The following is a 17,816-nucleotide window of genomic DNA, read 5'->3' on the forward strand; positions in this document are numbered from 1 at the left end:
TCAACCTACACCAGACATTTCTAGTAACATGCGACAGTCAGAATAAAATGTGCAGGAAAGTGCTGCGTTAGACGAACGATTCTGAAGTTTTTAATACATCGAGGGCCTACACGTACTGGGTCTTGCAGAGGATCACGGAAATAGTCCAGTAACAGTCAGTTATATAGGGTTTACATGTCCCCATCCAAACATTTCGATTAATAATCATATTCAGATTTTTATCCGATGAAAACGTTGACCTTGGTAGATATTTATGGGTTTACAAAGCACTGAGAATAGATAACGGTAAACATAAATATCAGTGACGTTTGCTTTAACAAGGCAGCAGACCAGACTGGACTGTTTTTACCCAACGAAGCCATTTATCTCGGCAGATTTTGGCTTCTAAACCTTTCTGACTGAAAACTGAGTGGTGAAACGGCAAACAAGTATAATATGACATTGTAAACGTTTGCTTTGACAAGATTAGAGATACACGAAATCCAGTCCAGTGCGAAATCCAGAATGGAGCAACAAACCGTTGAAGAGTTTACGAGACAGCGCAATCAAAATAACCAACCCTGTCCGGCAATCCCCAACTTCCTCATTTTTCTTTTCTCTAATCCTGAATTTCGGCCCTCCACGTGTAATCTGCGCACTGCCGTCAAAACTACCACTTACTTCCGCATCAAAGACAAAATGAGTGGATTGGTTTGAAGGAATCTAGCTATTTAAAATAGATCTTCGGGGAAGGAGTGTATGATCCGTCCACAGACAACTCCGTAATTGACAAACTGTTTTAAGTACATGTCAAGAAAGTCATAAGGCCGATGTAAGATATCTTTACAACGTCGTGCGATACGAGACTGCAAATTTCTTCACAGGACAGACACACTAGAAGAATATGGCGTCGACACAGAAAATAAATGAGTCATTTACATGAAAAACTTTTATTACATGGTTGACATCAGTCACTTTGTAGGGAAAGAACGTTTAAAACTATTAACATGGAAGTCAGAAGATGGTCTTTTACTAATATAGCATAATTTTTATGTCTAGCCACTTATAAATTAGGTGTGCCCGAGAGATATTGCAACCAACAAATGCGGCGAAACAATGTTCAAATCCAGAGGGGGGAAAGTTGTAAGATCGTACGTACCAGGCGGCAGCCATTAATACAAAGGTCCATTCAGCAGCACATCTTAGAATCCTACCAAAAGCAGGGTGCCTCCTCGCTCAAAATATTGGGGGCCACTAACCTCCCCTGCTCTCCCCTTTTCACCGCCAGTGATTGCAACATCAAAAATATATGAAATTTGTGGTGCAAAAAAAAACCATGTCGAAATAGATGGTTCTCCCCAAATTCACATAACATCCACCTCCCCAAAGCAAATTTTCTAATTATGAAGTGAAATATAAACACTGTAAGACTGGTATTCACAAATACCTAAGACAGTTTACCCATGCCTAATTGGTTGAGAGTCAGCCACGCGGCCAGTTTAAGCAGCACCAGGCAACAAAAGGTGTTCTGAAGACATACATGTATTGCTGTTTCCAAAATTTCAAAATGTTTTTATTTCACCCAAAGAAGCTTACTCGTTCCTCAAAAACGGGCATGTTGAAGCTCAAGGAAATCTGAAGAGAATAATTATTTTGAAAACCATTTTTAAATGAATTGCTTTCTGAAACCATTACATAAGTAATAAATGTAAACGTTTTGCCCAAGCCCCCAGAAGTTGTAAATGTCGTTTGCTATCCCCAATCTATTTTTGCTGAGACATCACAACTTTGAGAAGTATTTTTGTACTCCTAGAAGCCAACGCGCGTGGGGTTTGAAGCACTGGGAAAACTGGGGTCCGAAAAGATGTTGTTTAAAAACATGGTTTAATTGGGTTGTAATTCTACACCGTTTAAAAAGAGTGCAATTAACATAAATTTCTTGGCCAAGTCTAAAAAATTGAAGAGTGAGTGTTAGCATGCACCAAAATTATTATTCACACCGTATACATGTAGTCAGTAATGAGTCAAGCCAGAAATAGGCTGTAAACAAAAAACAAAATTATGCCCTTGTCGAAGCTTATATATTGTCACTTGACTTAAAACCACCACTGGATTGAAAACTAGATGATTTGGGATCCACTTTTCATGACTTGACGACCATGGAAGTGAGCGAACTGTTTCATTTTTTGGAGGCAAATGAAAGTTCAAGCAAATTCACATAACATCCACCTGCACAAAGCATATTTTCTTATTATGAAGTGAAATATAAATACTATATGACTGGTATTCACAAATACCCAAGACAGTTTACCCATACCTCAAACCTCCCAACAAAAATTGCTACAGTTCAAACTGCACGTCATAAAGGTAAAATCTCTCACAGTGGTCAGTTAAGTGCTACAAGAAGTTATGGCTTAAAAGAAAACAGTTGTTCAGTCTCCAAAAACTATCCATCATCAAGCAAATAAATGCCTTTTTCATTAGTTAAACTTCAGTAACATGATGCCTGTATGACTTAACAGGTACATCACATCTTTGTAAAATTATCAAGGTCAAAGTATGAAGGCCTAGTCACGAATTTTTTTAAAACTTTACATTAATTTAAAAGAAACTTGAGTCACGTCCTTAAAAGCCATCTACAAATGTATGATGTGATTATTGGCATAATTTGTCAAATTGTAGAGTATAATTTGCTTGAGTAACCCACATATTGAGGGAACGATCGATTGTCAGTGATACTTGTAGACCAGAAATCTTGCAGTCTTCATATAGGAAGTGGCCAGCATTTTGCCGTCTGGGGTAGGATCCGAAAATGCGATGGATTCTTTGGGAAGCACACTGCCGAACATAAAATAATTCCTAAAAGGGCAGAAAGAATTCAGAAATCATTAACATCAGGTTAAAGCAAAGTCCTTCACACGGGCATTTTTCAGTATGGATTAGTTCTTGCTTAAAATCTTCACTCAAAAAGCCAGTGCAGTAATGCGAGGAGTGGTGGTGGTCAAGTCCATTACAAACAGTGTCTCATCTAGCCACGTCTCATGAGGACTGACAAAAATATTAATTCAGAGGGGCAGTTTTGTTTGGTCACAATGTTCAAGCCCACTTATTGACATAAATCTTCAACCCCAGTGAACATTGGTCTTCATATTTGCTTCCAAATTATTGGGTGCCGTAGAAATAGGATCTCATATACCATTAAATAAATATCAGTTTGAACAATATTCCTGGGAAGAACAGCCTTTAAGCTCAGCTAGGAAGGGACAGCATTTACATGTACATGTATGTCTATCCTAGAGGAAATCTTGTTACAGGTCTTTGCAAGTCCATTACTTGTCCATCACAAGCCATCCAGTCAAAATTGGAGTCACAGGCTGTCCAATGATCTGCCACAAAACAAGCATTCCTTTGCCATGGCTCACCCCGTTACTTGCAACTGGCCTCGTGAAAGGACTTTCATAAGGACTTGTGATGGACCGACTACAACACAAAGGAGTGGATGAGCCAAATATATAGAGATGGTGCTGAATAGCTTTGCAATTTAAGTCAAGCACCACGTTTGCCTTTGTACCGCAATACCTATGACTCACAAACACCATTCTGCAAAGGCAATCTGTAGTTCAAAAATTAACACAAGATTTATTCCTTAAAAGTATCATTTAAAAGTCTTATGTCAATACCAAATTGTGCAGGTGAATCTAGTGTGGCACTGATATATACATGTAATTCACTCTGGTGTGAATGCAATACCAGCATATCATCCAATAAAATCTACAATTTCAAGAAAGCTATTGACACATGTATACAGGCAGTTCATTCTTAAAAGTATAAATCTATCATACTGAGACCTCAACAGCTCCGTTAATTTGAAATTAATCTATGGGATCTAATGGGAAATGCTCCACAGCCTCGACACGGACAGTTACATCATGAACAGGATTGCGCAGGCAGCCTGGCAATTTCGCAACTACCAGCAAGTTCTGACTGGTGGGTGTGCAGGGCGGCGTGAGTGAGATTCTTGGAGGCATTTGTTAGAAGCACCCTGCTGTATGGCATCATTGCCAAGTGCCCGAAAGAGGACCAGATAACAAAATTGTGGTACAATTATTTGCGCCAAATAACACATGGTAGTTTTAGCCGAAAAACGGCCGATTCCAGCAAGGAGACCAATGAATTCAAGCACACAAATGATGATCAAGATGTGTATTTTGACACCATCCCACTCAAGGATTTCATCCATGTCATGTTTCTCAAGTACACTGCCCATGTGGTCACACGCGATGCCTCGCACCAAACAAAGCAAGCCTTGTTCATTCGTCCAGGGCGTAAAAATGCACCACGCATTTAGGCGAAAGTCCGATTCCTACTACTACTACTACTGAGCCAGTCGATATCCAGAAGATGTCAAGAGATTCTGGCACGATAATACATGCACCTAGACAAGAAATGCAAGCCAGAGAAACCTTCAAAACCCAAGTGATGAGCAATTAATTTGCAAAGGTATAACCAAGGAACAAACGATTAACATGCCAACAGCTACATACCTCAGGCACTCCAGGAGTTTTGTAGCAATCTTCTTTCGTCGCTCCTGACTGGCAACCCAAATGCGACTGACACCACACACAGCCGGCTCTGGTGTGGTCTCACAACACCACGCACGCTGTTGCTCGAATATCTGCTGCTCCTCACTTGACCTTTGACCTGTACCCCCTCCATCTGCTATGACACGATACCCCTTCAAATGGAGCAATCAGAAAGACTTCTATAACGTAAGGAATATCCTGTCCATTTCAAGAAGCAGGATCAACCATGCAAACAGCATTCAATACAACTATAAAACATGGGAATATCGTACATGCACATATGAGGTTCAGTCTCCAGTTTCGGGCACAGGCAATGTTAGAATAAAACTAGTTTCTCATCCGAGATTTCGGATGCATCCAAGATTTTTGACGAAAGGGAGGAAACAATTCCCCTCCCCCCATTTTTCTTTAAAAAAGTAGTAAATTTTTACAAGTGAACAGGTTTTTACCAGTTGGTAGATGGATTGTGTTTTTGCAGATATTTTTGTGTCTCAAGGAGCAAACATTCTACATATGCATGCACGGCTTGATATTTTATTTGGAACAAAAGGTCTAAATACAAACACAAACATATATTTAAAAAGAAAAAATTATGAGAAACAAGACGGCAGATAGTAACAAGAAACTTTCCTTTTATTTGGCCTTACAATTGTGGATGTACAAACCATTACAGATGTCTGCCTTGTTCAGTCTCACAATGACATTAATGGTAACATATCGATTTCTTTCTGACGATCCAGTCTTTTGTCTTTAAACAAGGACTTTCAATTGGAGTCATAAATACCCATTTTATACACACCATAAAAGTAGCCTGTGAACAGTTTTCAAAATGGTACTTGGAACATTTCAAGTAGAGTGTTGGGATCCATAAATCCTGACATTAACTCATCAATGAAAGAAATTACTGTTACACAGGTTTTTTTTACCTTACCTTGCTAATTTCCTCTGCGATCAAACAACCAGCCACTTTCTTTTCTGTTGTTATATATAGGAACACCTGCCCAGAAAATAATGACTGAAGTGAGACTCGTGCCAAGTGATGTCAAAAGAACCTGTTCACACTTGTCAGCGTAGCTATTTATCCGAAACCTCATCCATATGATTGCAGGGCTTGACTTTCACCAAGGCCACTGTGGCCATGGCAGTCAGTTCCCTTTACAATTGGCCGCAGTGCACTCAAAATTTCCACTTTGTCAACGGCCAAAGCTGGCTGTGTGCCCCATTCTTCCGGGCAGTGATGCCCTTTGAAACAACACCCTATGTCTCCTGGAAGTTTCCGACCTCAAATTCACGTGAATGTATTTCGTGGTGTGGTCTACCAGTGGAACACGATCATCTTGACGCTACATACGGGTACACAGCCAGGCCTGCCAAGCTGGCAGACCCAGCATGGTGCACCACGCCATTACCTTGACAGGCTTGCATAAGTAAATAAATAAATGTACATGTATTTCATTCTACAGCCCAACGTTCGGTGGACGATCATCTTAACACTTCAGGCACATTTGGCGGCCTGGGTGTGAGGCAGTCGGACAGTCTAGCCCGCACATGTCCAAAACAGGCCTCCAGAGCTACAGCTAGATCTACTTTGTCTCTATTTTCCCAGTTTCTGATCGTGTATGCACATGCGCGCAGAAGACTCAACCACCATGTCTATTTGATTTTTACGTGAGTGCAGTCAAAGAAAAGACGCATCACAATTTAAACAAAACAAATTTTCTTTTTACAAATTCACTGAAATTCTTTTGTATAAATTAATTTTCTCTAAACTAAGAAATGCTTTCGAACTGTTCCATCTTATATATGATGTTTTGTCCTAAGAAATTTTGGGAGTGATTTCTGGGTTATAAGATCAAACACACAAAACACCATTTCCTGTTTTTTCAGTTTCTCAGCTCGTTTTGCAGAACATTTTACACGTTGGCCTCAGTGTGTTTCCTCTGTAAAAAAATGTTAGCCTTGTTGCCCGTTATTGGCCTCAGTGCCCTGTAAAATGTCTAATTTCTTGAAGCCAAACTTGTAGTGCCCCCAGGAAGTCGAAATTTGAGCCCGATGAATGGCGTATTCTAACATTAAGAAAATGCCATGCATTCTAGTGGCCATTTGTCAAGCATAAAGGCTTCCTTTTATTCGAACAATACCTGCTTTCAAATTTCAGGTATCATAAAGTGCAAATTAAACTGTACACAATTTTCTCCAATTGTTGTAGTCTCAAATGTAACTACGACGTTAACATACATGCACTTAAAGCCAGTCGAGACAAGACTTCAGAAACACTATTCTACACATTCAAATTTCTTTTTTCCCCCAGCCACTTTGTCAGAGACACACTTGTTCAAGGGTTGGTACAAGGTGGAATGATTCCTAAAGCTTAGTACATGTGTAACCAAGCATCTACAAATTGACACGTGGTCTTCTATCCTGCAATGACATCCAGTGTCAACAGCAACTTCCACAGCATGCAGCCAAACACTTGTAAACATTGAGTCCTCCGCAAGTTTAATGTGCTACACTGCAAATGCATGCAATGACATCATTACAGTAATTTCTTCATTCAATACTCTACAAGAGAAGTATTCAACCCATGAAGCCCATCACAGTGTGAGGACTAGAAATGAACACTTGAAGCCTACCTTGGAGGTCGTCTTGCAGGCAACCTCACCTCCTTGTAAGAAACCAAGCTCTTGATCAACCAGCTGCCTGATTTCCTCTACCTACAGAAACAATTACAGAAAGATATCATCCACGAGAAGCCTCAAACCAAACAAATGATTATGTGAAGTTACAAAGCCCTGTTTGAATGTCCTAAATCAAGCAGGAAGTGTATCTTAGAAAGTCAGGAAATATAGCTCCGATGTTACTTTTGCTATTGAAGTCTGCCATGTGCCACTGTGACCTATCAGGCCTGCATTTACTCCCCGTCTCAGAAGCGTGAAGTCACTGGAAACACTTCTATTCCACTCTGGAAGAGGTTTACTTCCCAGCTAATGTCCGTACCCATTTACATCCTTAGGTGACTTGCCCAAGGCCACAACATATGGCCAGCAGCTGGATTTAAACCCCTGACCCCCGATCACAAGTCTGAGGCATTTAAACCGCTTTCCATGCTCCCATGGAAATTATTACTGCCGTGGAATCACACACATACAGTTTGGAATTTGAAGTGCACATCTATTTCACAAATCACAACACCACCAAACTTAAGTGCCAAACTGTACATGGATGACACATTTTACACGTAGTGCTGTCCTTGTTTTTTACCACAGAGGAATACAAGGGGTTTGCCTGTCCTCGGTATTCAGTTTACTGTCCTCAGAGGTCAATGCTGTAAATATGCAACAGGACATATTATGCCCTGGTCTTGGAGGTAAATAAATGAACATGAATTAGACTGTGACTTCCACTGTAGGCAGTGCAATAACCTGAAGGAACACACTCTATACAGATGACACAATACTACCAACCTTCTTAATGTGGTATTTGGGGTCATCATGCAGAACCATGATGACCCGACCATCATCAAATTCCTGTAGCAGTCTCTCCTTCTTCCATCCCTGAAAAATACGGAGAACAAAGTAAGCAGGGAAGTAAAACTATCATAGAAGAAACTTTAGCAAATGGTTTGATTACCAGTTAATGCAGCTGTTACTCTATTGACTACTTCTTTACATCTATGTAAGGGCACCAGCTTTCACCTCTAATATTTCACCTTTGTTTCACCAAATGATAATGGAAACATGCCACAAAAATCAAGATGTGAATATTCAAGTCATTAATGTCAGTGCAATTAAAATCGTTTTTAAATTCTGAAACTTTCTCGACAGTAAAGACTTAGTGATATACCAGTAACATTTCTTGAAGATATTTCTTATATTTCCATAGCCACAAGATTGATGTGTTTACTAAAGGTGGTGTACACCATTGGTGTTTTTTTTCATTATTTCACAAGATTGGCTGATTACATTGTAAAGTATTCACTGCAACTTACATTCCACTCACTTGTTTCATGTTTGAGTCAACTGCTTTATGAAAAATTGAGAAAAACAGCACAGCACTTTCAACGACTAAATCTAAGATCTTGTAATTTATCTCAGACGTCAGAGTGGACCACAACAAAAAATCCATGAATTTTGTTTATTGTAAATGTATACAGTACATGTATACATGTACATATACATATGTAAATATGGTAAATGGCATGCATGTTCTGCTGCTTTATACATGTATATATGCATATTATATATGCGTATGGGTCATTCCATGAAGTCAGATAACCAAGTGTGATAGAGGAGCTGATATTTCAAATCCACTTATGTCAGTGTCAAGTTTCTCACAACTATTATTGCTTTTGCATAATTGGAAACCACTTTTTCATGCTTCATGCTGCAAAAAAGGTTTCCACAAATATGAACCTGATGGTTCAACAATATACCTATGTATGTGTTCTTTTTATGATGTAAATTTAACTGGCTTATTATTTGAGTAGCCATGTGGTTTACTCCAAAGTCTTCAGACCGTAGGTAAATAACCAGGTGTTCCCCAACTTCATGGAATGACCCATATACATGTATATTTGATGTATCTTACTTTGTGCATGATACTGAACATGTATGTAATGCACATACACGTCAATAAAAGTCGAAAAACTCCATTCTTAGTTGACTACCTATAATGTAATAATTATGAGCACAGAGGAAAACATATTTCTTGAAACACACGAGGTTTAACGTGTGGAGATTGTACTTTTTGTTGACAAAAATCCTTTTGCTAGGCAGCTCGGAAACAACCACCAAATTTAGACGATACCATTATACTGATTGATTCTGCATTTGCACAGTTTTCACATTAAAAAAAATAATTTCCTTAGACAAAATTTAACTTCACACTAATCCAATTTATTTTCTACTTTACACATTACACTCAGTTTCCTATCACTTCAGCTCACCATGTGTTTGGTGGATTTCTGTTGGTATATTTTTAAGCTGCTTTTAGCTTTACTCGTTCATTAAGGGAGACTCCCCACAACATCTGCAAACACTATGCACAAAAATTGGCACCTGTTGACAATGTGATGTGCGAAGTGAAATGAACTCTTAAGCAATGGTCAGCTGTAAAAGGAGAACAAAATGTCTGTTTTCTTGATAACTACAGCATTTTGGACAGAAATATTTTACAGACTGACCGAGGCTGTTATGTACTTTCTTTCTTTCAAGTAAGGTATTTTGGGACTATATCATTGCAGTCCAAGTTTGGGGCCTTTACAAATGGTGTACACCACCTTTAAATCTCTTCTGTCCCCTTATTGGTAACTCTGTTCCCCTTACTGCTTCCAGCGGGTTCCAGAGTTATTAACAAAGAAACGCTGCTCCTAAGAAATGCTACTGGGCACTTACTGGAAATTTGATAGAGTTAAGGTATTTGCGATGGAATTTGTCATGACTAGCTTCATCCTCAGGGTGGGCCGCAGTGTATACCATGCCACACATTTCACATGATGTTGCACCAAACCGCTTCTGCCCCAAGTCCTGCAATGGAACAATTCAGATTCTCCTTACTAAAGTCTGCTAATTTCAATTCAATAGATAATTCACTGCCTTTTCAGGAGTGGTTTTGTTGAAAGATGGCTAATACTCTTCACTAAATTTCACAAACGGTGAAAAAGAATACCAAACAGTCCACCTTGAGATTTTACAAGCGATGTCATTCACTTTTATAAATAAGTAGGCCTGATTTTACCTTAAAGGTTGGATTCAGAAGTTTTGGGCCATACTTGGGTGCTTTCTGACAGTAACTTCACATCTTCACAAAGTAGCCCATGTCATTAATTGATCACAAAGGAAATCAATTAATTAACAAAACTAACCTACATGTACATGTAGTAGCTAGAAACACCTGAAGTCTTAGTTTATATTCCAAATCTTTTTTTCGATAACAAATTAAACCAAATCATACTAATGATATTCAGTGGCAGGCAATGTCCAAATATCTTCACGAAGAGTGGATTTTCACTTTTAGGTGTTTTTTTTACAAAATGTTACCCAAGGTTTTTAGTTCTTGTATGTACTGAAATAGATCTATGCTGCGACAAATGACAAACGCCTTGACCAAGGCAAACATTACCATGGTCATCTGTTCCATCCCATCGTTATCAGCCATCTTCTTCATGATGTTCAGCTTCCTCTGCTGTATTGGTGTGGAGGTCGCAGGACTGAGTGAGTTAGATCCCAGTGTCTTGTTGGTTGATGGACTGATTGGTGGGGTCATGAAGACGGGGAGGATGACCGCAGTCTTCCTGGGGGATACTGTATGAATCAAGCAAACAGGTGCATACACTGTAGCCTAACTTGTCTTAGTCTGGTACTGATGTTCTAATATTTATAATGAACTTCATGTACCTGAGAGTTTCTAAGGCAGTTTTCCAATACTCAACTTCGGCTCCGTCTCAGGCTTCAACCGTTTTTTACTACCTGACTTTGAAGCTGTAAGCGCACTAATTAGTCTAACAGTGCTACAAAACATCAAATAAGATGCAAGAGAGCCAAAACTTACAGTAATCCAATTTGATTTAAACCCTTCAGGCCCACAATCGGGGATTGGTTTTGGGGACGAAGCCTGAGACGGAGACGAAGTTGAGTATTGGAAAACGGCCTAACTCTCACTTAAAAGTTGCAGTAAAAAAAGTGATACTGAATAGCAATGGTACGGGAGACAAGATTTATGCTAGTGACAGCCATTGTTGGTATGTAAATCTTCAAATTTTTAAAATACATAAAAACTAAGTTCAGTGACTTGACGATAAACACATTGCTCCTCATTACCATAATGTTCCACATTTTAGTGAACAAAACTGAGACAGTGTGTTGAGGTCCCTCCAACAACTTTAAATACTGGATAATTTAGCTGAATGTGTATGAACACATGAACGTGTGTACCACTTAAAGGATGTCTGCGAGATTACATTCTTACTACAAACATTACAAATGTACGTTTGTCTTTAACTTAACGTTATTTTCAATTTCTTGTTTTGCTATATTTAAAGATACACATGTTTTGGTACCATTTGGGGTTTTAAATGAAAAATTTCCATATTCATAAGCAAAACTGCGATGTCAATCCAGGGACAAAACCTGAACGTTGCATCGTTTTGTGCAACAAAAAAAACGCTGGATTTTTTATAGTATTTATTGTTATAACTTTCCTTTTATTTGGTGATTCATTGTTGTTCAAGAGTTGAAGTGCACCCCAAGCAGCAAAAGAAAGACAGATGGTTGTAAGTTTTCTAAGCGGGTTCTTGCACACGTTATGCGTGTACGCCAAGACATTCAGGAATAAATTTGTTACGCATGCTGAGTGTGCTCTATGTCAAATGCACCACTGATCTCCATTATAAATGCACGCCTCTGCAGTGAATACCATAAAAAACGCTATCTTTTGTTCCGCTCGGAGCGGATAAGCTTACGAGTAATCCTTTTTGAGAAATGCTTTTGATGATCACATCATGTTAGGAGTACACTTTCAAACAGAAAAACCTGTGAACTCAACAGCAGCTTCCCTCATTGACAATACAGTAACAATGCCTGCTATAAAGCATGGATAATGTGAAATATGTTTCAAAATTTACTTTTCAAAACAGTTAACTGAAAGCGATACATCAAACCATTTCCATGTATTGAAGAAAAACAGAAGCAAAATACAGGGGTGAGACTGTAGGAAAATGGAATGTACACAAAATAATCAGGGCCTGTGATATAAAGCCCTCCCTTAAAATACCTTTTTCTTGTGTCAACTGATGTTAACTTTTATATGTACAAACACCATAATGGTAAGCCATGGTTTTCCAGATTTTGAAAGAGATTGTTTGGAAAAATCCTGAAATAATGAAAAACCTGACCCAAAAAATCCTAAAAGCAGGAAAATTCTGACAAATCTCACACCTGAAAAAAGTGTGTCTCAAAAAACTGCCAAACGTAGACCTTCTAATAAAACAGGAGTGAAGGAGTGATTTGATGTCACTCAGAATTAACATTTCTTTCTATTCTCCAAAGCAACATCCATTTTCATTTGGCAACCTGCCAGCATAATTTTTCCCAAAACACTGATTGATCATCGCAAGTAAAGTGTTGACATACATGAATATTACAATATAAATGACTGGCTGTCAGCGAACATGTGAAGGCAGGAAGACTGCATTTTTTTTCGAATCCATGGATATCTGCAACGTATGATTGAATGATAAACACCAACAGGTTGATTAGACCTGCTAGTACTAGCCCTTCATGTATCCACCAATACTTGAACTTCATGAGCTTCTCAAACATGTAAGATCAAAGTTGGAGTTGGCATACTGAGTGACCAACAAAACAAGAACACCTAGAGAATTGTATCAGAAATTCCATAAAATCTAAAGACACAGAGACAACCCACCTTTCTTTGCCAACTGAGATGCCACTGATTCAGGCGTTTCCGGTTCAAATCCTTCAAGGAAGTTGTATCGATCCTCTGACTTCTTGTCATCCTTCGTGGTCTCATCTTGAGATGCATTGTTGAGGGAGGATCTGGAAGACTTTCGTGGTGATGGTTGGATGCCCTCTTCAGGCGTGAGACACTCACTCTCCTCCTTCAACCTCATGCTGCGTTTCTTCCCTACCGATCTCGGTGACGGTTTGACATCTTCATCTGTGCCTATCATTCTTTCCGTTCTTGTATTTTCGGCATCGTCCACAAACTGAATATCTAGTTTCTTTGAGGCTCCCTTCTGCATTGCGGGCTGTTCTTCCTCAGTGTCTACTGCAAGACTGCTGCCTTCGTGATTACCCCTATTTGCTCCGGTAGTTTGCTGTGTGCTATTAGTGGTCAGTTTTTTAGCAGCCTTGCGATTGTTCTTCATCCCTTGGATGTAGAGTTTGACCGCCTTCTTGACCCCTTTTCTTGGACTTTTCCTGGGCGTCCTTTTGCCGGGAGATCTCTTTTTAGGGGATCTGTTCCTTTGTTTCTTGCTTGGAGATGACTTGTCTGATGTTGATGACTCTTTCCGATTTCTTGATGGCAATTTCTCCCTTCTTTCGGCTGCCTTCTCATTGGACTTGGCAGGTTTTGCCTTCGTTTTCTGCACTGTGTTGCTTGTTTGCTTGGGTCGACGATGGATGCCTTTGTTGCTAACATGAACTGCTGTGTAGGTTGGAATCTTTCTGGTCTTCTTGATACTCTTCTCCGTTTCTGCAGGTGGTTTGGAGAGAAGGGTTTCTCCAAGCTCTGCTCGCCTCCTCTGTCTTTCCAGTGGCGTCTGGTATTGTCCAAGTCCTTTTGGGCTGTAAAAACACTTAGCAGAGAAGGCTGGTGGGATATCTGCCTCTAAGCTAGTTTCAGCAGATCGCAATCTTTTCCTAAACAAAAAAACAATGAATTTACATTTTGTAAGATTAATGTGAAAGCCGGTGATTATATGCACAAAATTATTATTCAGTTGCTTGACGTAACTGATCAATGTTTTGATCTTTAAGATCCAATTTTTTTATTCAATTACTAAAAAACCACTTTGTAAAAGTAAAATTTCCCTTTTAGAGGCGTACAAGTACGCGTAGAGTTGGGGCAAAATGTTTACATACACCTGGTAGAACAAAAACAGTTTTCCTCAAATTTCACAACTTCACCCATTCCTACCAACTTTTCTTTACAGTTGGGGCAAAATGTTTACATACACCTGGTAGAACAAAAACAGTTTTCCTCAAATTTCACAACTTCACCCATTCCTACCAACTTTTCTTTTCATGAGGACAGACAACATAGGTCTCTACTTAATGTACATGGCGTATGCATCAAATAAAAACACCCAGACATGTACATGTATGATTCATATTTATATTTATAAAAAAACTAACAATTTTACATACTCCAACCCTAATATTAAGTGCCACTTTCTGCATTTTTTGTCACATCTCATAGTCGTAGTGGACCACTTTCTGAAGCGTTTTTGAACGACAAAAAGGGGGAAAATGTAAATTTCATAAGATAATTTTCAGAAATAATATTTTAAACCATAATAAATGTCATATTCAATTGAAGTACACACTGTGAACATTAAGTAGAGATACAATTTGTCTGACCTCATAAAAAAGTTGACAAACCTATTTCAAATAGCAAAATATTGAGGGAAAACTTTTTTCTACAAAGTATATGTAAACCTTTTGCCCCAACTGTAAAAGTACATGAATGTGCATAATAATGAACAAATTATCTCTGGGGCAAACGATTAAGTTACCTTGGAGACACACCTGGGGATGATCCCGCCAGTACTTCAGAAACATGAAGTGTTCTTTTACGAGATGTTCTGGCATTATTGAGAGACGTCATAGTACATTGGTCGGAAGCACTTTGGACACCCAGCATCTGATAAATGAACATGTAGATAAAAGATATAGTCCTCCAAGCAGGCCCAGGCCTAATCCAACTTTGCATTAGGCATGAGTATGTCTTATAAGTTATGGGCAGTGGATTTTTTTCAAGCCCTGGCAGAGCCCAATGATAGAAAATTTTCCCTGGTGTGTTCCGTGACTGGTCAATGGACAGAAACAGGTCAATGATGCATCCTGCCTCCACTTATTTGATTAGTTAGCCTACTGGTACTGTGGTAGTCTGAGTAACTTGGACTCTACAACTCATGAGGTAGTCCATGAGGATGAGGCTGACATATAACCGTTTCAGGGCTTGCGCTGCATGCTCACTCTATCATCCAGAATGAAAAAAAAATAATGGATTTCTTCTTGAAAGCAAGGGCTGACCTACACGTAATCTTTGTTATTGTCAATAATCAGCATAAAGCTTGTTTAGGTTCTTCTACCTAAATGGAAAAAATTGTTGAACTCTCCAGATGCCATGTTCAGACTCATTCAGACTTGTGGCCTGCCTATGGTGTACGTGGGTGCTTGGACAGTGTGCATGTACACACACTATGCATATGTGTGACATGTATTTTTTCATCTACATTGAAGTCAAGTCTTGAACTCAATTTGTTTGTTCTTAGCCAAACTGCCAAAGGAAACATGTACATGTGTGTGTATGTAGGAATACTGGGATTCATTTTATATCATTTATTTTTGTTTGCTTATTACATAATAATCTAAATGTACGTGTATTGTACTGCAAACAAAAAGGTACAATAACGTGTAAGTACTGACCTGCATTACCTGCATACCATTTTTTTTTACAACAAAATAAAGTGGTTTTGAGAAATCTGTTCAAAGGTGTTTGTCATTATTCGCTTCTTTGTTGCAGGGTTGTTTAATCACACGAAAACAACAATTGCGCACAGTTTTACAGTTTATTTTTTCTAGAAGCTGGGGTTTTTGTTCGAAAAGGTAAAACTCTCAGGAAGAAATGTCAGAAATACATCAGAGACCACCAGAAAGCATCTGAAATAGGTAGAGCTTCCAGGGCCCTTAAGCAGGCTCTGGATCCCAGCCATAACGGACCTTGCGCTGTGCGCTCGTGTTGCGTACTTCGCAAACAAATGTTGGACTCTAACAAGATTGCACTCCCTGCTTTTCATTTTGCACTCCGAGTCCCACTTTTCAAATTCCAGCGAAAACAGTCTTAAGGGGTAGATTGCTTCAGAAAGCGCAAACAGATGTTTTATCCAGTACAATTACCTGACCTCGACAGAGCACTTTTCAAAATGCCATAGTGTACCGAACCATCAAAAAGATGGATGCATTGTGGTGTGTACAGAGTAGTGCCTTACTGTTCAGGAAGTAGACTGGCCCCAGATTGGGGGCCAGTCTACTGGACTACCTCCATATCCTTAGCCCCACAACGGTCAATCCAAAAAGTGGAGACTCCGCAAAAATGCCTTCTATGAAACCCCTTTTGTGTGTCAGCATGTAGGGATCACTCATTCCATCAAACCAACAATGTATCAACACGGGTGATTTCCAGTTTGTAGAAGTCGGTGAAAGTTTGGTTTCAATTTGGGTCATTCGTTTACTATACCAATTAACTCCCGATCGTTGACCAAAGCCAAACACAGTCGGGATCTGTTTGGTCTAGGAACCAGACAGCGTTAGAGACGGTGATACCAACTGCCCCAGTCTGGAGCTAGCAGCTGGCTAGTGGTAGGCCTAACATTAGGCCTAAATTCAGTCATGTCAAAGGTGCTGAAAAGACATGTTGCATGACAAGAATATGGGACGGCCAGGAAGTAGATGACATGACGTAAAATGTAACTTGACCCAGTTACCCATTTAGTTAACCGCATCAAGGCACTGCCATTATTACTTGGCCTAGCATGATTAGGGATACATCACATGGATGTACCTACATGACCATAATTCATGTGATTAAGCCTGAATTCAACTCCAAAACACGCAACAAATTTTTTGGTTGGTTGTTACACTGATGACTGCATACATTTGCTCATGAATGTATGAATTATATCTAATCTAATTCTACATTTTGCAAAAAGGGTGTTAACTGGTTTACGTACATCTTGCTCGACAGTGGCGATTTTTCAAGCTGGTGTACCAAAATACCTGTGAAGTGGCGAAGTCAGCTTGTGGAAGTTGCTAAAATTTGGCGCGGTTAAATGTGCATTGTTGATAAAACATGTAGTTAGCAGCTGATATTTAGTGTGCTCCTGCGATCACGTTTTGTGTAACACGATCTATCCGATGAAAATCGTTCCTGCAAAAGCGCGCGGGTTCGCGGGTTAAGACTGGTTCCTGCCGACACAAAATATTCCACGTCAAGTATTACAGGTGGGACCGGGAATCAGACTTGTACAAGTTTAATAATTGGGTCCGTAACGTAGTTGGGCTACTTAGAATTTTAGTTTGGGTCACGTTCTGAGTTCGGCTGCTGGTTACTGCAAAACGAAGGTTGCACTATACCAAATACGCGCCCATAGAAAACAGTGCAAAATCGGACCGAAATAGCGCCGCCTGTTGACTCTCGTGAAGAGGTTGGCCTCCGTTTTTTCAACTGGAAATTCAAGATTATGGCCAAAAGATCCTTTTTCGTTTCAATTTCATGGGGGTTAGCCACGAAAATCTTTTTTATTCGCCTTTCAAGGAAGATACCCCCAAACAGCAGTAAAACTAAGCGCTCATTTCTGAATGTAGCGGCCGCCCGCCTCTATCCAAAATAGGCCCGCCATTTGGGGATTTTTGTGAAAGAAATATCCCGAACTGGAAACTATCAGTCCCAAAATCGGGATTTATTGAAATATTTCTATGATGCCTCCTGATTATGGCATGTCTTATT

The 17,816-nt window shown here is 39.5% G+C and overlaps 1 protein-coding gene across 1 annotated transcript; it reads right to left on the bottom strand.

The window, feature by feature from the left end:
* Window positions 1-902: 902 nt before the first annotated feature.
* Window positions 903-17,114, bottom strand: LOC110982728 (uncharacterized). Its single transcript, XM_087148800.1, has 10 exons — window positions 17,087-17,114; window positions 14,821-14,948; window positions 12,987-13,945; window positions 10,683-10,864; window positions 9,956-10,087; window positions 8,027-8,116; window positions 7,196-7,276; window positions 5,494-5,559; window positions 4,524-4,714; window positions 903-2,838 (listed from the first exon to the last, which is right to left on the bottom strand). Exons 2-10 carry the CDS (start codon window positions 14,946-14,948, stop codon window positions 2,709-2,711), a joined length of 1,959 nt encoding a protein of 652 aa, XP_087004926.1. The 5' UTR covers window positions 17,087-17,114; the 3' UTR covers window positions 903-2,708.
* Window positions 17,115-17,816: the final 702 nt, after the last annotated feature.

The sequence above is a fragment of the Acanthaster planci genome, linkage group LG18 (assembly GCF_054643075.1).
Source record: "Acanthaster planci isolate LZ-2023a linkage group LG18, COTS_SCS, whole genome shotgun sequence".
NCBI lineage: Eukaryota > Metazoa > Echinodermata > Asteroidea > Valvatida > Acanthasteridae > Acanthaster > Acanthaster planci.